The 24,306-nt window shown below is 45.0% G+C and overlaps 1 protein-coding gene across 4 annotated transcripts in view; it reads left to right on the plus strand.

The window, feature by feature from the left end:
* Positions 1-8,070: 8,070 nt before the first annotated feature.
* NFAM1 (NFAT activating protein with ITAM motif 1) overlaps positions 8,071-24,306 on the plus strand; it is a 39,072-nt gene continuing 22,836 nt past the window's right edge. The window contains exons 1-2 of one of the 4 annotated variants that reach the window (XM_069215672.1): positions 8,071-8,266; positions 18,150-18,503. In XM_069215672.1, coding sequence (XP_069071773.1) covers positions 8,212-8,266; positions 18,150-18,503 — 409 coding nt within the window. In that variant the 5' untranslated portion in view covers positions 8,071-8,211. The remainder of the gene's footprint in view (positions 8,267-18,149; positions 18,504-24,306) is intronic. The other 3 variants (XM_069215676.1, XM_069215673.1, XM_069215674.1) reach the window with 3 other exon arrangements.

Here is a 24,306-nt window from a genome sequence, read left to right on the forward strand (position 1 = left end):
GTGTGGCTACAGGGACACAAAAAGCTGTAAGCTACAATTTCCAGCTGAATCGTGGCCACATTGAAACTTGAACTGAATTTTGTTGGTGGCTTCTGCCTGAGACCCTGAGAGTCCCGGAGGGGCTTAGAAGTGGTTGCTTGGGCACCAGGAAAAAAGTCTAGAAACGTTTGAAACCGTTTGTTCAGGAGTTTCAGAGCCAAAGGAACCTACAGTGAAAAGTACCCAACAGCAGCACTACGACGTCAGATTGAGTTTCAGATTCACCCTTCCCGAAAGGTTCCAGTTTCTGTAGAAATTCAGTAAAGTCCCTTTCTGTTTCCGGGCTTAGAAACTTTTTCAAGCAACAACCTCAAACCTCCACATCCTTAGTTAGGCCAGCCTGGTATCCGACTGGCAGTTCCACAGTGGTGACCACAATTTCACATGTGTTGAATGTGGCACAAGTTTTTCTTTAAAGAAATGAAGAAGGCCCATTTTTGGATTAGGATTTTGAAACATTTTCAAACATTTTGACTTCCAGACTTTAACCAGGACCAATCCTTTATTTGCAGTGTACCAGGGCTCCATCGTGGTCAGTCTCAAATGAGGGCTTGGTCTATTCTATAGACTATCATTTGGAACTTTCTTGCTTTTTGTAGATAGTTTCACTTTAAAAGTTCATATCTCTGGTTTCTCTTATTGGGTTTTTTGTTGTACTCATTAATTTTTCTCTTAATTTTAAAATTGGTTGTGGAATTTTATTGCATTTTGTGTGACCTTTTCTAGTGAGTATGCACTTCTTAAATACTTGAACCTTTGCCTCTGACTTAAGCCTGACTGCTTTCTGTCCCTTTGTCAGGAATTGAGCACAGGTAATGCCTTCATCTTTGATGGAGCCTACAGAAGCCAATTGTCATAACACAGATACAGATCACAGGCCTGGCGATGGAGAAGTCACTTTCTTGAAGGAAACTCTCTCTTCCAGTTCTTGGGCCAAGGAGTTGACTTCACTCCCCAATCTAGTGGGGTAGACACAAATTCTATTAGATGGCACCTCGAGACCATTGACGCACCCATTCGTCTGAAGTATGTTTCATCCACTTTTCTTTGAATTGTTACATTTTCTTCCTACCCGATGTAGTGAGAAAATTTTGGCATAATCAAGAACATGACTGTTTAGCTGGTGACGCAGTTTTTGCTTCTGTTCAATCTTCCCAGAATAATTTTTGCTATGGCAACAAAATTGAGAACACGGATGTTGTATCTTTGATGGTTGCGTCAAGGACTTCCAAAAATGTCTTCAAGACCCAGAATGACTCTCTTGATGCTGTTGTCTAAAAGTGGGAAAGTGCTTTTTCTCCTTGGACAGATGACGTTGCTTTTCTTCCAGTTCAGACAACAAAAGCTCAAACCATTTTACCCCCTTGAAAGGCATATGAATTAGATTCCTTCTAGCTGGGACAATTGCTTCCTCTGACAGTATTTAATTTGTACTCCCATTGTTTCCAATAGAGCTGAGCATTCTGTGCCCTCCTTCGTGGGTCTGAACATGTCTTTGAATAGTTTCCATTACATGTCTTTCCACTCTTTCAGGTTCTCATTCCCTTCATCTCTTTCATGCAGGGAAGGATGGTCTAGATTAGAAGAAGACGTGGAATCTGTATCCACATGGAGGCATTTTCAAGTATGCTTGCCCAAGCAAACTGTGTTGTGGAACAGATCACATTTAGAAATTAGCAGAAAAAAAACAAAATGTAGTCCCACCAAGCACAACTCTCAGAGAGCACCTCCGTGGCAGCCTCTGGCATCTAAGTAGATGAGTAGTTGGGTTTTGGTGACTGAAACTGTAAATTTGCACAAGCTCAGAGCGGTGTTTCCTCTCGGCACATGCATGAGGCACAGCCACTCCTCTTCACCAAGTGTCACTGACATGATGTAGAAACAAGGCCGCTGTAGCATATATAATATATGTAATTTGTGGTATGTTTCCTTTTAACATGTTGTTCAGCATTGTAAGCATTAGTTATGTTTGAATGGTGCTCGTGGATGCAGGGATCATTGGTGATTCTTCATGCGAATAAACTCAAGCTTTTCTTCACACATCCTGCCTACTGCGATTTGCCACAGCTCCAGAGGGAAAATTTAAAAATACAGCTGAAACTAATGAAATTGGTTTGAGCCCAGCAGGGACCGACACTCAAAAATAAAATTATAAAAATGGTCTATTTCAAGCCAGACAAGAGTAAGACATGAAATTTGAGAATTTACATAATAAACGGTGCAGACCCAGGCCTGGGAGGAAGCCCTTTTATGAGAATTCTGTTCAGCATAGAAAACAAGCATAGGCAAAGCCAAAGTGTGCCGCCCATGGGCTTTGGCAATTGGGTAGAGGTGGGTGGGAGTGGGGGTGGATAACGACACAATTAACAAGCATTTACAATGCAACGGGTCTCGCGTTTGCTCATGTTAGAGCTGATCGCGTTGTAAACTCCTAACCCGACTTTTCACCTATCGGGAAAAAGTGCATTTATGTACATAACCCGAAAAAGTGAAATTAACTATGTAAAGCGCTCGACTTCTGCCAAGCGAGATCGGGCTCGTAAATTAGAGAAAAAGAAGTCCACGAGCCCGATGGAAAACAGCGAGCCTCGCATGTTTTCTGTACTTGGTCTCTGCGCTCGAGGAGGGCTAGCCACCGGAAAAGGCATGACGTGTGCATGCCTTCGACTAATGAAAGCATGCAGATTTTATTAGGCAAGCCCACGAACCAATAAAAAACACTGACGTCATGTTGACGGGGCTCGGAGCCCTTTTCTGAACACTAAAGAGTCTCCCTGCTTTGCGCATGCGCGATCGCATGCAACGCAGGCTCGACCCTAAAAAGAGTGATGCAAAATAGGGTCCTTTTTTGGTCTTTTCAGTGAATACATCCATTCGCTGAGCATTTTTATTATTTTAAACATCCAAAATATAGGATAACATTATTACACCGGGACAAAAGTGAGTAAAACTCTCTGATCAGAGGCAACAAAGCATGTCCGCGGATCGAGGGGTCATGAAAATACACTAAAAACTACATGCAATGGTTATTTAGCGTTAAATAAATGGGGACAGTTTTTGGTACGAACATTTACGCTAATCTCTGAGCTGTAAAAAGTGGAAACCAGCTTTCAGTCTGCAAGTGTCTACCAAAATAACAAATAACAACACTGTGACATTGAGCAAAAGTGGCATTATCTTGTCCAAATCCGTCTAACAAACTCTACCTCCTGGAAAGAAAAACAAACAATATCTACGATTTCCCTTCTCTTAACATTGTTAAAATGCTTCAGCAAACAGGCAATATAACCTCTGACCTTCCTTTATTGTTATTGCAGTAGTCGAGATTAAGAGCACATGAGCAGCCGAGTGCCAGAAAGTTCAACGAGTAACACTTCAAACTTAAAGCGACTATCTATAAAAACGCCTGGAGTCAGCTGAGCACATGGAGAACAAAGCGAATGCCACAGTTTAGAGATAAAAAAATAAAAGGCCACTTGAATCCATCATGCACTCAGGCATTTGTATACAATAACACATTAAGTTGACATTAAATAAGAAAAACAGTTCTGGCGCTGCTTGCTCAACTCCGTGTACTTATCTCCCTTTCAGCTTTTTAAATCTCTACCTTTAGTGAACCATTAACCCTCCTCCACCGTCCACGCGGAAACACGCACCACGGAGCATGGAGGCAGAGCGCGTTTTATAGGCAAAATGCAGAGCGTGGGCAAATGTTGGAAATCAGACCACTTTCCAACAAGAAACTATCATACTGACAGAAAAATGTGCAGGAATGGAGGGAGTGGTGTTGAGGAAGACTGAAGAGGGAGGGTGGAGGGAAGGTAACACAGGGTGAGGAAGAGATAAGGAGAGGGGAAAAGATGGAGAAAGAGAGGCAGAGAGAAAGATGGAGGGAGGAAGGGGGGTGAGGGACAAGAAAAAAGGCCAGACTGGAAGAGAACGGATGCGGCACCCTTTGGAAAGCAGCACATGGGACGAGAGCAGCCCTGGTCACTCAATTACACCCTTTCGAAGGCCAGTTGGGTTATAGTTTTATCGGTGCGGCAAACACAATGTGCTTTGAGAGCAAAGAGCTGATAGGATAGTGAATATAGAGCAGCGTCAGAAAACAAGAGTGAGGCTAAAGCTCTCGTACACCATTTAAAGCTTAGATTGCGTTTACGAGAGGAAGATCGAACATGCTCTCTGCTTCTCGCTACCGGACATGCCTTTGTTAGCTCTCTGTGTCTCGCTACCATCCCTCTGGATAGTCAGGAACTTGTAGAAAAAATCCTCAAAAACTGTACCAGGTACCCCTCACTCTGCCTCCATCAGATTAGTATCTCTTTTACTGCCCTGAAGTGGCATTTAAGCCAATATACCATAATACTGAAGAGCAAACGCCTTCATATCGCAAAGGCCTACTGAAGGCTGGAGTTTTGGTAAAAGGCAGAATCCACTGTCTCCCAACCTATGGTTGACTGCCCGCTGCCTTACCTCCCCATATGACTATGCTAGCCGAAGTGGGACCGTACGGTATGGGAGCTTGGGAGTGGTCGAACAGCATCCTGACATGTTTCCCATCAGGTTGGTGTGATCAGAGTTAGCTCTTTCTCCAGATTTGACTGTGTGTGCAAGTTTATCCCATAGAGACCAGATGGGCGTGCTGCAGCAAAGCTGTCTGCCTGGGTGTCAACGCCGAAACTAGCGCCATTCTCTGCCCCTGGAAAGTGCAGTGAAGAGTGGGCTCTGTAAAAAGAATTAAGCAAGATTTAAAGGCCTGTTTTCAGTTGTCTGTGCGCTCAACATCAAAAGACTGGGGAGGTAGCTGTGCAAATGAAGAGCTTTTCCATGCCTCCGGAGACACCTCGCAACAGGACAGGGGAAGAAAATGTACCTTTCTAAAACACATACAGAACCAAAAGAAAAAAAATAGTGTGCAGTAAGAAGCCTAAATGCACACAAGTGGAAGGCTACAAGTACTGCAGCACCGTTCTGTGGGAGTGAACAACCGGTGAACAAGAAGGACAAATAAGGCACATTAACCACTTGGAAACACGTATTTTTAAAGGACACTGAAACAAAAAAATGAAAAACAATTGGCAGACTTGAAGCTCACAAAGTGTATACAACAGGTCTTGAAGAGCCAGCACAAGTGCTGCCTCGGTTCTACCGAACAACTTTCCTTTATCCATGTCCCAGTCATGGCAGGAAAACAAAAGCAGAAATACTGGGTAATCCAAGCAAGATATGGCACCCAAGGCAAGTGGGCATGGTATGTCTCAGTTTTCTTATTTTTCCTGCCTAACAAGGGGAAACCCCCCCAAAAGTAATGACCGGGATGAGCGCACTGGGCGTAAAGGTAATGTGTGGTTTTCCAATGCTGTCAGTCTAATCCCACACATTGTCCCCTATTACGATATAAAACAGGCAGAGACAGCCAACGTGTGGTAACATGTTTCCCCTTGAGTGATGTTACTACCTGATAATTCCAAGATATTTGGAAAGTGATCCTCAAGGCATCCCAGCTTAGCTTTCTTAAAATATGGTAATCTTAATGTCTGTGTGTGAGGCCAGGGTTGTCTGTGACTTTTCGTGAGAACCCTAAAGATTTCTGGGTTTGGTGGCGGAGTGGTCTAATGCAGCCTTTGCAGGCATAAGTATGAACTATTGGTCACAGGTTTCAATCCCCTAGGTCCGCTGAATCTTTCATCCTTCCAAGGTGTATAAAATGATCACCATTGTGTTGGCTAACAATAAACATCCATTTTTTTGTTACCAGTGACAAGAATGTCCCAACAATGAAAGCTTGGAAAACATTTAGAAGCACTAATCACATTTCAAAATAAGTGTAAAATCCGCAAAGTTCTTAGCTGTCGTGTAACAGATTCAAAACAGCTCTAACAACTCCAAAGAAATATTTCCCATTGTAAAGAAATCCATATCCCCGCTACCAGCTCATAACCGTCGCCCCCTCATAGGACCTCTGCAACCAGGTCTACCACTGCTTTTGTAACAAAATCAGCACCATCTATAACACCTTTATATTGCAATCAGATCTCTCCACCCTCACCATGCTCCAATCTGATGAGAAGAACACATGCCGACCTGCCCTAACTGGCTGGCTCACCGTCATCCCTCTGGAAACTGAGACCAACATACACTCCATCCACGCAGGGGTTCCCTTGCACTCTTACACTTGCTTCGTTGTCACCAAAGGACTAAACCCCATCTGCACAGCTCTCACTCCAGTCCTCAATGACTCACTACAGCCACTATCCCAGACGCCTAGAAAATGATCCCATCCTAATACTCCTGAAAAATCCTTCAGTGGACCTGAAGGCTCTGGCGAATTACAAACCCATCTCCCTTCTTCCGTACCCAGCAAAGGTTTTGGAAAAACATGTCATTAAGCCTGTGGCTGACCACCCTAACTACAAACAAATTCTTGAAGTCCTCCCAGCCTGGTTTCAGACCTAACCACAGCACTGAGGCTACCCTCATTCTCGTCATCAGTATATTCATGGGAAAGGCGGCACAGCAGTACTCATCCTAATGAACCGCTCCACCACCTTTCCACACCCATCCTCCCACACCACCTCCCACCCCATCCTCATCCAAAGCCTCCATGAGACTGGAATTCATAGTCCCACACTCCGTTGAATCAGCTCCTCCCTTACAGAACGCACCCAATCAATTGGCCTCTACCCGTACTCTTCCTCTGCCCCTAACCTGATCTGCGGCATTCACCAGGGCCCCTCACTCAGCCCAACAGACTTCAAAGCCTACATGGCCCCACTTGCCAACATCATCCGAACCCACAGACTCTGCATCATGTCTTACAAAGACACCCAGCTCATCCCCTCCCTCTCTCCTTCTCTGAAAACACTGCAAACACCCAGAGAAATTTCCTTAATACTGCCAACACACAGACAAATTTCATTAACAGCATGTCCAAAGTCGTAAATTGGATGTAGAGCAACTGCTTGAAGCTCAACTCTGACATAACTGCTGGTAGTCTTCAGAAAAGCCACCTCAATTTAGTCCTCAGCCTCGTGGCCCTCAGAACTAGGGCAGGCACACAGCCCTTTGAACTAAGCCAAGAACCTGCCTCTATAACTTTTCAGACACGTATTCCGATGGCTGCCGCTCAACACCTCAACAACTGCCACTCAAGCCATAGTCACCAGCAAAGTGGTCTACGGAAACACCAATTACTTCAGCATCACGTTGCAACTCACCAGGAGACTCTAGATCATTCAAAATGCAGCAGCCACCCTCATTCTCAGTCTGCCACTCCACAGCCACATATCCAAACACATCAAAGACCCCCACTGGCTCCCCATATACAAACGTGCCCTCTTCAGACCCCATACACCTATAAAGCAATACACAAGCAAGGCCCCCAAGCGCCACCTCTGCTCAGCCTACCTTCTGCTTGCTCACGTCCATCGCATCTGCTGAGCCAGAATGGTGGTGCACCCTTTCCTAACTCATTTCCAAATCCTGGAATGAACTCACCCCTGCATACCAGAGTCCCTGGCTCAGACTGAGTACCTGGCTCTTACAATAGGCCTCAGGCAGGGTAGCTCTACCCTTCTTATGGCACCAAGATACCCTCCCGGGTGAAACACAAGCCTTACAAACACACATAGCAGTGCAGTCACACTTCACTCTATTGTCATTGCACTGCAATGTGAGGCACCCTTTAGGCAGGTGGACTCACACATCTAACAGCAAACAGATCACTCTAAGACTGAAATATTTCTGGCCTGATGCAAAATGTGAAGGACACTTTCTAAAATGAATATCTCAAGGGACTGGCCCAAACAATGGAAAGGCTGAAAGGGGCGACCCTAAGCCCCGCTCTTTTTATGGCTTCCTCAGGAGCCTGTCATGTTATCTGCAGGTCAGTAAGGTAGCCCCACCCTCTCTCTCCCAAGACACACACGGTTGTTGTTTACAGTCACTCGATGGAGGAGAGACAGGGTTTGAAAGCAGAAGGATCCCACCACAGAAAAGAGAAGTGTGTGATTTCAAAACAGGAAGTGTGACACCAAGTCAGGGCTCCGGGGCTGAGGGCGGGGGCTCTAGCACTCGGCCCATCCTGGGGGCGGACAGTGCTCAGCGCAGTCCCAGCAGCAGGCCTTGGCCTCCGGACACCAGGCCTCAGCCAGCTGAGCTGGGGTGACCATGGCTCCCAGATGGCCACTCTTGAGCCTTCTGCTACACGCCCTCCTTTACAGAGGTAGGTACCATCTCCTCAGCCCTGTCTTCTCTCACTGCCAGCCCTGGAGCCTGAGGGCAGCATGTGTGCCAGTGAGAGAGGCTGTCACTTCTGACAGACATCCCTTCCATCTCACAGATACACCTTCTTTTTCAGACGTCTCTTCACCCTCACAGACACCTCCTTCCACCTCAGTCACCACGTAGCTGACAGACACCCGTCACACCTTGCAGACACCCCCACCTCTCGCAAATACCCCATTCTTCTCAGTGGTACCCCTCGTTTCTCACATCTCACAGATACACATCCTCTTTCACAGACCCCTTAGCTCTCACAGCCATCTCTTACACCTTGTAGACACCTCACACCTCTCACAGACACCCCATCCATGTCAGTGACACCCCTGCTTTCTTACAGATGCCCCTACCGTCTCAGAGACACAGTACAGTGTGCTTTATTGGCACAACAGGTCAGACAAGTGAGTACTTTAAAAATGTCAGCTCTCCAGTGGTGGGCCTCTGAACATCCAGGCCATTTTAAAGTTAATGTTTATGCACCTTGACCTTTTTTGGTGCTTTGCACAGATTTATTGTGATGTCCTTTCACCTCTTTCGAGCAGGTCTCCTAGGAAATTTTCTCTTCACTGTTACTAGCGAAGCCCTCTTTTCCATTGCAAACTGCAGGGAGCCGGTGCTGTTCAGGGGCAGGGTAGAAAAAGCATCTCCCAGTCACACTCTTGGCAGATTCCACCCCCTCTGGGTTTATAGTTCCATCTGTGTCTGTTTCTAGTAACAGGTATCCCTCAGGTATTTGGTGTAAGTTTGTCTGTGCTTTGGGTTTTACACCACAGTGGGCCATTGAGTGGGATTAAGGGCTTCCCAGCACTCTAGTCTGTTCTCTATGTGTCCTCCCTTTGGTCCCATCACAAGTGCCTGAGAGGTCCCGGCTCCTTCTTCTGGTCTCCCATGATAGCATGCTGTGGGGGCCTGCTCCAGTGGGATTTTAGGCATTCCACTGATTCTTTGGAAGACTGAAATACTTGAAATTCTCATAATGAATTGAAACCAGCAGGGCTTGAGAAACAGATATATCCTTCAGGGTACAAAAATCATATTGGTTTCAAATACTGACAGCAGAGCTGTCCCTTGGGTCTCGCAGATCTTATAGCCTCAGGATTTGGGCAGCACAGCTGTTTGTAGGGTTAAGGAGATCCTACATGCTCAGCTCTCAGATAGGCAAAATCAATATGCACTGGCAAATTCACTATTAGGTCTGCCATTTAATATCTGGCTGCAGATCCTAAGTCTTATTCCAACATATCCACTTTTGGATGCACTTGGAGGCTCTCCTTGAATGCCTTTTGCCACAAAAGTGTAACAAAAACCTTTCAAATATTGCTCCATTAACATACATAATCGTGTTTATGCATGCACAGGCAGCCATTTTAAAATAGGTTTTGTTACACTTTATTGCAAAAACACACATACCTGTGCAAGCATATGCATTTGCACTGGTGAACACGCACGGGGGGACATCTTGGAAGTCTTTTTGTCAGAAAGTATAACAAAAACATTTCAAAATGGAAGCCTGTGGGTGCATATGCACGGGTGGCCAGCTTGGAATTCTTTTGTCATAGTTTTTAATCAACAAATCAGTGAAAACAACTGACAGCCACCCAGTGCACTACAGTAAAGTCGGTTATTTTCTCTTGAACATGTTTAACATAATTTCATATTTTTCCCTGGTTCCAAGATTCCCAGTGGCCATGTTTTTACATGGGATGCCATACGAAAGACAAGTGAGCTGCTAGAATTTTGTGAAACAACAAAAGCAAACATTAAAAAAAGTAAATTAAAGGAGACATTTTCCCATTGGCCCTGGAACTGAAGTGTGGGCTCTTCTGTATGGCTGACCACGCCATCGCTTATATAGATGGAGCCAATGACTGAAATGGGCCGGCACATTGCCCTAAGCTCTTTTCTGTAGTGGGTGAAAGCAAATTGCGATTGACAGTTTAACAGACCAATAGAAGACGATCCCTGACCAAAAGCCCCTAAAACTACATGTGTCAAAAAACAATGATGTAGTGGAACAACTAAAGTTGCATCAAAGGAGAAACCTAAAAATCTGGATCCACACTAGATTTTTAGGATATCCAAGGTGGATACATTAGTACAGAAAGAACTAAGGGCCAGATGTAGCAAGCAGTTTTGCCCATTCTGTGTCTATGGGAAAATGTGTTCGTACATATGGCCCTAAAACTCGAAAAGTAATTGTTTACATAGTGATTATCCTGAAAATCCAACAAGGATTGGGCCCTTGTAGACCAGCGTTGGAAACACATGAGTTAAAGAGATTTTATTCCACCTGTCCCACAGGCTTGATAGGCACAATCTGGGGAATGCTGAGGAGTGATCACCAGATTCATAGCAGGTCCATCTCCATGGAGAGAACCTTATATCTGCAGCGGCAGAGTATGTGTAAGACAGCTCAAGATGGCAGACACATGCCAGGTCAAAACATGGAGCGAGGAAGACAGTCCCCTGGTGTCTCCTCGGTGGCGATCTACTTGTCCTCCTCTGCAAAACCACACCACATGGAGGAGGAAGTAAAAGTTTAATTTCACTGTCCATCTCTAGCTGTTGGCGGCCGGCATCTCTGTTAGCCAAAAAGGGTACAATTTGGTGTTGTGTTTGGGTTTTAGGGACACCTGCTCTATCGTGCTGGAGTTCAGCACGAGAGGATTGCATGAGTTCCAGGGTTTCACCTTTATTGAACACAATTCTAGAACATGCCTATGCCTGATGTTTGATGTCCTATAGGAAAATGCATGTTGGTGGACAGAGACCTGCTATCCTGCCATGTGGAGTCCAAGTGTCCTCATGTGCAGGTTGAAGTGAATATGAGTCATACAGGCGTGCTAGAACACAAAAAGCCACCCTTGCAGGTTCCGCACTGGTGACAGCAGTACTTATCACTACTTATGAGTTATGGCCAGTACATATGAGTTATGGCCTCAATCACTACCACCACCCGATCAAAGCTGCAATAAAGGAGGCCCTGACTCGCCGGATCAAGACGGGCATCAACCAAACCAGGAACTCTTCAACATCGTCAGAGAGTTCACCTGCCCATCAGCCACCACAAACTCTATCCCCCCCTCACAGGAACTCTGCAGTGCCCTCACCGACCACTTCCACAACAAGATAGATACCAGCTACAAAAACTTAGTTCCCCAACCCTCCGACCTCCTCAGCACTCCACCTACCACCACTGCCGACCACCCGCTCACAACATGGAAACAACTCAGCACACCAAACACGACCACACTTATGAACTCCATCCACTCAGGAGCACCCACCGACCCTTGTACCCACAGGCTTTTCAACCTCAGAATAGACAAGATCAGCTGCCAGCTTACCATCATCCTCAATGCATCGCAAACCTCAGCCACCTTTCCCGAAGCTTGGAAGCCCGCGGAGATCAGACCCCTCCTCAAGAAACCCTCTGCAGACCCCAGAGAGGACCAGAACTACCGTCCAATCACTCTGTTCCCATTCCCCGCCAAAGTTCTGGAGAAGGCCATCAACCTCCAACTCACCGAACACCTGGAGAAAAACAACCTACTGGACCCATCCCAATCAGACTTCAGAGCCAACCACAGCACAAAGACAGCTATAATCACTGCAACAGATGACATCCACACCCTACTCAACAAAGGAGAATCAGCCGCCCTGATTGACCTCTCTGCAGCTTTCAACACCGTCTTCCATCACACACTTATCAGTCATCTACACCAGATTGGAATCTCAGACGATGGGCTCAGATGGATGGCATCCTTTCTCACAGGGTGCACCCAGAGTGTCTGCCTCCACCTCTTAACCTTGCAAGCCAAGCACACCACCCCTCGGCCCAACCCTCTTCAACATCTACATGACACTACTTGCAGACACCAATAGACCATCACAATATCACCATAATCTACTAATCCAACAACACACAGATCGTCCTCTCGCTCTCAGCAGAATCCACCTTGATGACGACCAACTTACAAAACTGTATGAAGAACATATCAGCCTGGACGAGGGACAACTGCCTGAAGCTCAAAGCAGACAAGACACAAGTTCTGATCTTCGACAGACACACGGCCCTCTGGAACGACTCCTGGTGGCCAGCGGAACTTAGACCCGCCCCCAGGATGAAAGAGCATGCCTGCAATTTTTGGCCTCATCCTTGATAGCGAACTGTCCATGAAATGTCAGGTGAATGCTGTCTCCTCAGCCTGATTCCACACGCTCCGCTTGGTCCGCAGAGTTTTGAAGTGGCTCTGCATCTGCACCAGGAAGACAGAGATGCAGGCCCTCATCACCAGCCGACTGCACTATGGCGTCGTGCTCTATGCTGGCGACACCACTGAACTCATTCAAAGACTCCAGACGATACAAAACACAGCCGCCAGATTGGTCTTCAACCTCCCTGGGAGAACCTACATCATCCACCACATGAAGGACCTCCTTTGGCTCCTGATCCAGAAAAGATGACATTTCAAACTCCTGACCCACGCCTACAAAGTTCTCTATGACCAAGGACCAGACGATTTGAACCACCGCCTGTACTTCCACCGACTTCCCAGTAACCTCTGTTCCGCACACCAGGATCTCGTACAGATACCTTGCATGCACTGCTGCCGCTCGGGAGGTCGCTCCATCTCCCACCTCGCTGCCAAAGCCTGGAACGCCCTACACAGCACCCTCACTGTCCCACTTCAGGACAGGGATCGAGACCTGGCTCTTTGACTGACACCCACAGCAAGCGCTTGCATACCCTTGCGGGTGACAAACTGTGCTCTACAAATATGAACTGATTGATTGATTGATGGCAGGGATGATGCGATTCAGTCATGAACTTTGCCACAAGTACTCATGTGGGCATCAAGAATATGAACTCACATCACCTGATCACAAGTATCAAAAGACAGAGAAACATCAAGGTGGATATTAAGACAGGAGACCCATCGCATATGTAGATTGTCCACTATTATCTTTAGTGTGTTGCCTTTGCACTGCACCCCATGGAGGGGCCTGATTTCTAGGGGCCCAACAAGTTTTCTGATGGCCACATTTGCATACATTTCTTATGATTCTTGATCCAATGAGGAGAGGAGATAAGGAAGTAATGGTGGCGAGGACCTCTGGATCGAGGAAAGGCTTTTTCCAGAGTAAGGTCAGTCGGCCATTTTTAAAGGGTTAGCCAAGGGACTTTGAGCTAGAGAGTTTATCTTGTGGTTGGGAGCATCAACAGGGGCAGAGAAGGTTGACCTGGTGATGGTCGAGATTGGCATTATAAGTACCTCTTTTGACTGGGGCTGTGGGGCGCTATGGGCCTTTCTATAGGTGGATCTAAAGTATAAAGGAATTCAGTGATATTGATTTTTCATTTTATTCTTGCTGATCACAGCTGGAAGACCAGTAAAGGTAAGTTGCCCGATGGCCAAAGGTGATCCATTGCACCTTTCGTGGCTGCATTCCACGGTAGACCAGACACTGCTGGGTCTGTGTGATTGTTTTTTGAGTGTCCAGTGGTTGGGGTTGTCTGTCATGGATTCTCTTATGGTATTCTTTTACATGAGAAATGACATTGGTGATAGGTGAGATGCGTTCTATGGGTTGGAGTTAGTCAGTCAAATTATGTTTATTCGGTCAAAATGAACCTAAAAGCACAAAATACAATACATTTCATGTGACCGTAGAAAAACATGATAAACATAACAGTTTAGACTCGATTTCATAAAGCAATCCTAGTATAGCTCAGCATACCAAAACACGTTATAAAAAACACAGAACTTTGTAGATGTACGTATTTCATCATTATAAGTGCTTGTGCAAACATAAAACATTTCTAGTTAATAAGTTTAAGAAGCATAACTTTTTTGCAGATTTTTAGCAGCCCTGATATATTTTAATAAAGCAAAACAAATTGCAGAGTAGGCCAGACTTTGTAAATAATCTATGCCACCTTCATAGGTGGTTAGGGGCCTATTTAAAAGGATTGAGTGTAAGAAGCGAGCTCATAAATCGCCATACAGAATGCAAAAAAGCATAAAGTGCACAGAGGTTTGGGGAGGTTCAAGCTCACATGGACAACTTGGGAGGATGGGGAACCAGGTTCCTACCAGAGGAAAGGCGACTAAGACGTGGACTATATTTAATCTAAATCTAGGCAAGTAAAATACGTGTTCGGATTTTGTAATCCAGGTTAGCTACAATTCCATACCTGTGGTGAAAGAAATTGGCATGTAGCGAAGGACTCAAACATTAATCCTTGCTACGAGATTTTTCAATTCTAACGTCTTCTGTTTGTGAGTGAAATCTTGCCTTGGTGAGTTCTTCGTTCTGAGGGCCAATACACTCAAGAGAGTCAAAAAAGGAATTCAATCCTATGCCATAAAAGGTGTTCCTGACATATGCCAGCCACGGGATGGCATCCGTATTATCTATTTTCAATAGTCGTTCAGCACCTCCTTAGAAAAATAAGCCTCAGGCGCACTCCATATTTTCAACCATAGCAACAGGGGAGCCATACCAACCTGGTCCTCCAGAAAGGCCATCTCCAACTCTGAATGTGAAATAAAACACAATGTAGTTTTGGGGATGGCTAAAAGTCTGCACAGGAATTTATTTTCCACTACTTGTACTTTTCAAGGGCCATTAAGGCCTCCAACTACCGTTCTATAAACACCAGCCGAAAGGCACTTACTGTTGTAGAGCTGTATCAACTCCTTCATCAGCCTGTGAACTAACCGTTTGGCAAATCTAAAAATTATTTCACAGGATGCTCCCATCTTTTGTACTCTCTCTGTATTTGCCTGTCCTATTGGCATCAAACAGGATACCCAATTAATTAAAAAAGGGAATTTTCCAATAGGGGTCTCTCCAATAAAAAAACGTTTAGACCTAGGATTCTTAGGCCTGCAGGTCATAATGAAAGACTTTCCCTGATTCACCTTTAGTTATAGATTTAAAAGGAACTCATTAAAACCAATTGATATGCACTGCAGGCCATTTGGTTGTTAATGCTACGAGCGCCATGTTGTCTGCTTATAAGCGTACAGGGACAACACAATTGCCAATTTTAGGAGTATCGCTACTATGAGAGGTTAAGAAGGATGCTAAAAATTAATATAAAATAGGAATAAAAAGGGGACTAATATATACTCCTGCCTAACCCCTCTGGTTACCTTGATTGGAAGTGTACAATCACCGTGCTGCGTAGAGCGCACTTCTGTAGTGGTGCCCCAATGTAACTGTCTGACAATGTCTAGCAGTGGAGAATCGACTCCGGCATGCTCCGTACGTTCCCAGAGCTTCCCTTTATCTACTAGGTCAAAGGCACCGGAGAGGTCCATAAATGCCACATGTACTGCAACTCACACTGGGTTAGAGTCAAGTGGGCTACTAGAGTCTTTTGGGTTAAGGGTTTTTAGAGGTCATTTGTAAATCAAAGGACTATGATCCTGGATAAGACATGACCACATTTTATGCTGAAGGACAAAAGGTGTCGATCGGAGTAGCCGATCTTGATGGGGTGAGGGGAGAAGGGGTTGATCTGGGCAGAGACAATGAGGTCTAGGTTTGTTCCTACTTGTAGGGACTTGGAGTGCTGGAAGCAAAAATAAAATTGATTCTATCTTCATCCATTAATATTACACTGAACAATTTCAGAGGTACTGTTATAAGCACAGTTTGCTAAACAATGTTAGACCTTGTTTTTGGGAATTGAGGCTGAACCTAGGATTTCCCTTTTTTATAAATAAAAAAATAAGATTATCCCCTATTGCGCCCAGACCCAGCTCCCAGCTCTCTGTTTTTATTAAATATAACCCAGAACCTAAAACTCAGTCTAGCACTTAAGTATAACTGTAACCCTAGGCTCATTCTTATGCCTAACTCTAAATCTAGCCATAGCCTGAGTGTAGTCCTAATCCTAACTGTAATCCTAAACCTAACGCTTACTTTAGGTAATCCTCACTGTAATCTCAATCCTAACTTGAACTTTAACCCTAAAACTAACACCAGCCATAGTCCTGACGGTAATATCAATCCTAACTTTAACCCTAACCCTAAAACTAACACCCGCCATAGTCCTGATTGTAATCTCAATCCTAACTTTAACCCTAACCCTAAAACTAACACCCGCCATAGTCCTGCCTGTAATCTCAATCCTAACTTTAACCCTAACCCCAAAACTAACACCACCATAGTCCTGACTGTTATTTCAATCCTAACTTTAACCCTAACGATAAAACTAACACCTGCCACAGTCCTAACTGTAATCTCAATCTTAACTTTAACCCTAACCCTAAAACTAACACCTGCAACAGTCCTAACTGTAATCTCAATCTTAACTTTAACTCTAACCCTAAAACTAACACCCTCCACAGTCCTGACTGTAATCTCAATCCTAATTTTAACCCTAAAACTAACACCCACCATAGTCCTGACGTAATCTCAATCCTAACTTTAACCCTAAAACTAACACTGTCATAGTCCTGATATAATCTCAATCCTAATTTTAACCCTAACTCTAAAACTGACACCTGCCATAGTCGTGACTGTAATCTCAATCCTCATTTTAACCCTAAAACTAACACCTGCCATAGCCCTGACAGTAATCTCAATCCTAACTTTAACCCTAACCCTAAAACTAACACCCACCATAGTCCTGACTGTAATCGCAATCTTAATTTTAACCCTAAAACTAACACCTACCATAGTCCTGACTGTAATCTCAATCCTAACTTTAACACTTTCCCTAAAACTAACACCTGCCATAGTCCTAGTGGTAATATCAATCCTAATTTTAACCCTAATCCTAAAACTAACACCGCCATAGTCCTGACTGTAATCTCAATCTTAACTTTAACCCTAACCCTAAAACTAACTCTGCCATATTCCTGACTGTAATATCAATCCTAATTTTAACCCTAAAGCTAACACCCGCCATAGACCAGACTTAATCTCAATCGTAACTTTAACCCTAACCCTAAAACTAACACCTGCCATAGTCCTGACTGTAATCTCAATCCTAACTTCAACCCTAAAACTAACACCTGCCATAGTCCTGACTGTAATCTCAATCCTAACTTCAACCCTAAAACTAACACACGCCATAGTCCCAATTTGAATCTCAATCTTAACTTTAACCCTAAAACTATCACTGCCATAGTCCTGACTGTAATCTCAATCTTAATTTTAACCCTACAAATAACACCTGCCATAGTCCTGACTGTAATCTCAATCCTAACTTTAACCCTAAAACTAACACCTGCCATTGTCCTGATGGTAATATCAATCCTAACTTTAACCCTAACCTAACACCCGCCATAGTCCTGACTGTAATCTCAATTTTAACTTTACCCTAAATTTAACACTTACTGTAACCCTGAATGTAATCCTAATCCTAATTTTAGTCCAACCCTCACCGTAGCCCTAACTCACAACCTGCTTCTTTTTCCCCCCCACTTGTACCTGCTACCCAATACCTCTACTAACCCTAAACCTAATTCTCACTTTAAACTGACATTTTTTCTTGACCCAAACAGTAACACTAACTATGACATTTACACCTACCTGGACCCCTCTATAATATTTTTGGTGCCACATTTTTCTTTTCTCTTAAAATGTTTAGAGCAAGAGCATAAATTCTCCTGGTGATATGTGCATGTACACAGGTGAGGGATGCTGTGTGGTTGTCGTAGAGTATGACAGACGCTGTTCTCTACACCTGTAGGTACTAATTCACGCCAAGTTAGCAAGATGACTACAGTTAGTGCCCGCCACGTGTTGTGAGGTGGTAAGTGCGTTCAGTATGGGTCCGACCCTCTCTGTTTCGTCCCCATCTCTAGGAGAAGGCGAAGTAATGACAGTAAATCAGACACCAACACTTCAAGCCACCCTGGCCCACGAAACGGTGTCAGTCACTTGCAGAGTCACAGCTCTGCAGACTAACCTCAATATTGCGGTAGGCATCTACAGGGTGGACATGGCCGGACAAGAGACCAGGGTCACTGATGTTCCTTACAGCGCCGAGAGCCATCCTGCACCAACGAAGAAGAATCATACCCTTGCCACGCTCAGCTTCAGGTTTCGACCAGTCAATGACCCTCACTCAACTGGCAGCAGCTACTACTGTATCGCCACGGCACCAGGGACGTCCAGCACCAGGTTCAGAGGAGAAGGAACCTTCTTCCACGTCAGGGGTGAGTTGGAGTCACACACTTGGCGAATGTTGTGGTGGGGGGGGGATTCATGGAAATTTATCTGAGCCAGTAGTTGGGATGCTGGCCCAACCAAACTGTTTTACTCTATTAAATTATTAATTGTAATACTTGTTATAATATATATCATAGAACTGGCAAAATGGGTTACAAGATGGATTTAAAGAAGCTGGTCAGTCTTGAAAGGCCCTGCTCTACCCACGAGGGGTGGTGAAGGCTGAGTGTGGTCACTACCCCTAACTTTTGTGAGTTTTCCTGCTGTCCTTCCTCCCAAAAGTGGGATCTGGGATGAGGGGTGGCCATTTGCTGCTAGCTGCATGGCTTGGGCAGTGCTTCAAAGGCGACATGGCCTTTGAAGTTTCCGGCTAGAGCAGGGCACATTCATGGGGGGGTGGGGGGGTGACACCTCTGCCCACAAAGGGCTTTGCCATCTGGTCCCAGAGAGCAGGAGCTCTCACCCCAGTGATCCAGCATCGTTTCTGGGGGTGGCAGGCTGGTTTGGACTAGCCAGCAACCATGCCAGGGTGGTGTAGGTTTTACAGGTTTTAAGGTAGCCCCTGGGTACATTGTATAATAAATCCAACACTGGCACCGGTGAGGATTTATTATTCTGAGTTGTTTGATAACAAACAACCCAGAGTTTAGAGTAGCCATCATATAGCTGAGAAACCTGTAATGATTAGTGTACAGCACATGTACTTGCTATGGCTCCTCTGTACACTTACTATGCCTAAAGGTTTTGTAAAGACACAGTAGGGGCATGTTTGCTCGTGCAAACGTGCCCTCACATGTATAATAGTGCACCCTGCTTTAGGGCTGGAGGGCCTGCCAGATGAGTGACTTACCTATATTGCACGCAGTGTTAGTGGACGGGGCACTCTTGGTGAATGCCATGTTGAGTTTGTAACTTTTGAACACACCAGGTCATGGACCTGCTCTGGCAGTGTGCATGAGTTCTAGTGTGGAGGTCTCCAGGAGTGGAACAATTGGTGCTGCATATCTGGGAACTCTCTTTTATACCCAGGCCCTAGGTACCAGGGCTACCATTTACTAGGAACCTACAAGGGTGGCTGAAGGGCCAAACTTAGCACGGTTTTGGGGAAAGAGGTCTGGCCCTGGGAACCTGTTTAGCAGGGGCCCAGGGCACTTACAATTTGAAACCACATAATTTTCCAGGCAAAAAAATGCCTCTATCACAATTCTCCACTACTTCAAATAATTTAACAAAAAGTTGTGATGCCTGAAGTAGACAAATCATTGTTGTAATAATTAAACATGGAAACAGAAAAATGATTACAACATTCAAAAAAACAATGTCTGAATCAATGAACAAGTGGTATCAATCGACACTATGTTGACATTAAGGGAAAGTTTCACCCAGAAAGATAGCACCCCATCCCAGCTCTCTCCATACTCTAGGGTATAGCGAGATGAAAAAAACATTGTACTGGATTTTGTTTACATCCCATGTCTCCTGTAATGCTATAATATTTAAAAAACTTGATAAAATTAGACCAATCACTGGATTCTGACCTCGAGGCATATCCTACAGTATTCCAACTCACTATACCCAGTACGCAAGAATTAAATGGTAAGGCCGTATTAGGCAGGGGTGGACGTCCCACTGCCAAGCAGCATTCCATTTAGGATTGTCCAACTTTTGTCATTCAATACCATCCAGACTTTCAAGTGGAGAGAAACAATTTTGTGAAGGAATGGGGCTTTCTACAATCATATTGTAAGGGGTTAGTTTGCAAGCCGATACTGGAGGACGGAACATACTTGGTTTCTAAAAATATCCAAGAAGATATACATGGGTATTACTCAGCCCTCCAGGAAGGTTACACACCCTGAAAAGGAAAAAGTTGAACGATTTCAGGTTCTTAAAATTTATAACAGTAGTGTCTCCTGCAAACTGTTTCTTTGAAAGTCCAACCCATGCTATCCTTCTTACATACAGGATTTGGTTAACGTTTCTCAAATCAATGTCCAAGGACCTGTGAAGCCTTTGGGTCCCCTTATTTAAGTTGGTTATGGCTCTCTGTTCTGTCCTCAGCTAAAGGAGGAACGTTTGTCAAAGGAAGTGCACAAGGGCAGGCTGCAGGGGGCAAGTTACAATTAGGAAACTAGCTAGTATGACTTTGCAAGGTAGACTTGGGAACTGCTGGTATGTACGTAATCGGGGTAGGCACTGATAAAGTATGAGGCATTGCAGATGTCATCGGAGGGATCGGTGATGCAGAGATTGAACAGTTGCCTCCATTGTTAGACCTGGATTTTATGGAGGCGTGTCCCAGGGGTAAAACTTTTCAGCAGATGCTTGTATGGCACTGAACTGTGGTTCAGCCCAGCCATGACGGACCCCGGATGGGCACAGATGGGCCAACTCTTGACCTGGTGTTGGCCTGGGCACACACCAGGGCACGTCCCATCTGCATCCCTCGTCTGTGGGTTCCCAGGCTTCTTTTATGTGCCCTCAGTGACTTCTTGCTCGTCTCCCCTCTCCTTGGAGCCAGGGAATGCTGGGCAATGAAGTCACAAGCCTGGGCAGCTTCAGAGCCGGTGATGGTGGCGTTAGTGTCACGTCAAGCAGTCCATTCACACTCAGATCCTTAGCTGTAGAGCTAGCTTCAGTGTTACAGGACAGGTAGCATATGGTGAAATGGTTTAAAGGCTTTAGCATGGCATAACCGAGTGATAACATGGAGATGGGTCATGTCCCATAAATACTGTTACCACATGTAAAGAGATATGAAGAAAAAGTGTTCTACCACAAGGATGTTGCTCCAGGACACATGTTGCATCTGGCTGAGGTCAAACACCACTGCAAAGCACCCTAGAATGTTTGAAGCCACAACTATTCTCTTGGTAGCCACCTTGGTTGTAGCGCTACCATTGAGTTATATGAAAACATGAAAATCTTAGCGGTCTCCGAATTAGTTCATACTGCTTGATACTAATGTGCGAGGACTGAGAAAGGCAGCAGCTCTACCTGCCAACCTATGATTCTTCCCCTCCAGAAGTTTTTCCATCACGACGACTTCCGAGCACTGTGAAGCCACTTCTGATGTATTTCATCAATAAGTAGTGACTATCTCCCCCTATTTTCTCTATCCCCTCAGGGTGGAGAATTGTTTCTCAATCTACCCTTTATAGCTTTTGAAGATGATGGAGGGAAGATAGTGCCAGAGTGAGAGGAGAGACCTACGGCTCCCTGATTCCTCCCAGGGCCTGGTCCAGTAAACTTCCCAGCACCAAAAAAAATCAAGCATTGGCAAAGCCAAGCGATCTCTTCTATACAAGATCTAGTGGCTTTGCCGATGTGTTTTAGCCATGTTGTTCACCAGCGTGGCTGCTGTTCAGCATGGTTAAAAGTTAGTGCATAGAGGAGGGTGGTGTGGAGTGTCGTAGAGTGTAATGGCGAAGAGTGGAGTTGAGTGTTCTAGAGTGGAGTGGCAGAGAATGTCATATATTGGAGCTGCATAGTGTGGAGTCACATAGAGTGGAATACACTGGAGTGGCATAGGGTAGTGTAGAGTGCATTGGCGTAGACTGTTGCAGAGTATAGTGGAGAGGACTTATGGATGATGGCAAGGCCACGTCCTTTTTTGTGTGCCTGCGGGGGCAATAATGTCCAGGATTTGTGAGGATTACGTAGTGAGCCATGTTTTTACTCTGAAAAGTGAGTCTAGGTTGTGGTAGCCGATTAGCTCTTGTGGTATCAGTAGTATGGAGTACTGCTGAGTGTGCATTCAGGAGCATGAGATGGAGTGTATTTTCACTATTCCGAGGGTGTGTGTAGCGTTAGTGTGCATAAGGTTGGGAGTGTCTGTTGTGGGGATGTGAGGATGCAGCGTGTGTGTTCGAGTGGTGCAGTTCTGGGTGTGATTTTGGGAGTGGGTAATAACTTGGGGCAAGGTTAGACACATGATGACATCTTACATTGTTGGTTCTTGATGAGGTTGCAGTTCAGAAAGAGTTCCAGCCAAAGGTTTTTTCAGACTCTGACAAAACCAGACAGGAGACACTCTTGTCAGTGTCTATGGAATGCCCCGAGGACTTTCCAAATTAGTGAAGGAAGCAAGATGTGTCCTTTGAGAACCAGTGATGTCACTTTCAGTAGAGATAGATCAAAGGGAAATGCAGTGATATCACTTCCTGTACGGATAGATGCTGGGCAATGCGGTCTGCCTGTCTGGCATCTTGTTTTAAATATCATTTTGGCGGGAAACTAGTAATGTCCTTCCTTGCGAAGATGGATGTTAGGAAATGAAATGGTGTCACTTCCCGAGGAGATGGATGCTGGAGGAATGAGGCCCTCTTCTCTTGCACCTTCATTTAAAGATGCATTTGGCATTCAACCAGTGAGGTCACGTCCTGTGGATATGGATGCTGGGCAATGCAGTGTGAGATGTGCAGCACAGAACCTAAACATGCTGTGAGACAGTGGAGCTTAAAATGTATTTAGTTACCCTTTTACATGGGGCTGGATTGTGTGTAGGTGCAATTTCGAAAAGCTAATTAGATTACAGACGTACTTCTGTGCTGTTCCTTCTTTCTCAAAGAGCAAATTGAAAACCTTTGCGTCTAGAGCAACCAAGACTTTCTGGTGCTAGTCCTCAGGATAGTTTGTATTTATGGTGAGCCCCCCCTTCGTAGGAGGGTGACGAGAGGTCCTGGGATATGGGAAGAGAAGAGCAGATCTCCAGGCTAATCATCAGAGTTTTTTTAGGAAATTAGCATTGGCCAATTCCTGATATTTGAGTGCAGAGAGTTCAGTAACCTGGATCATGGTTTGAGTCCTTAAGTGTTCTTCATGAATTTCTACCCTGTCATCAGATTTGCTATTCTTGAGCTCAGGTTTCTGTAAAGACTTAAGGCTGAATCCATTACACATTACAGATTGTAAAGGCTGTGCATCAGTGCGGGGGTGAAGTGAATTGATACTTTTCAGAATTAAGTAAGCACTGGATGCATGATTCTTTAGACTTTGAAGGTTCAGGAGCTCTTTCTTAGGCACCCTAAAATAGATTGCAATAGTCCAGAAAAGACCAGAACTTTGGAGAGTCCAACGCTGCGCTTCTTACGCAGGAGAGGAAGGATCCTGAAAATTAAAATTCCTTTGTTAAGATGATTTGTTTACACATACACCTGCTTATAGATTCCTTCAAGCGTTTATTGTGGCTACGGCAGTAACTATGAAGCGGCTTACCTGTGGTGGCAGCATGGTAGGATGAACCCCGTTCCCCATCTGATCTTATTGTTTGAAGAGGACTAGTCCCATCTCTCCCTTGGAAGGGTAGATCCAGTTTTTTATTTCTGGATTGTCCGTGTGGGAGTGCTGGATCTTGGTAGTAGGCTCTAGAATCTACAGAGTGCCTAGAGACACTTACATTAGAGTGTGCTCTACAAATGTAATCAGTCAGTCAGTAAATCAGTGAAACTTGATGACCCATGTTGTGGTGCGTAGGTACGCTGTGTGCTTTTGCAATCGTGCACCCCTGCCCTGAATTACCACAACAAGTGGCTATCTGGTGTTTTTAGTCTGCTTTATACCTTCATCCACACAATGATCATGTTTGTGCGCTGAGGTCCATGTAGTTAAGGCTTGCAACCCAGAGCAGGGGTCTGTGATCCAGACGGGGTCGCCATGCATACTTTCTATAGTGCCATAGGCTAACAATGGAGGTAACATTCACTTATAAGCAGAGGTGCAGGTGTTTCTCCTCTTACCGGCACACAGCGAGCAGCCCACTGGCCTTACCTGTGTAAATTGTCTATTTTG

Source organism: Pleurodeles waltl, chromosome 12, assembly GCF_031143425.1.
Source record: "Pleurodeles waltl isolate 20211129_DDA chromosome 12, aPleWal1.hap1.20221129, whole genome shotgun sequence".
NCBI lineage: Eukaryota > Metazoa > Chordata > Amphibia > Caudata > Salamandridae > Pleurodeles > Pleurodeles waltl.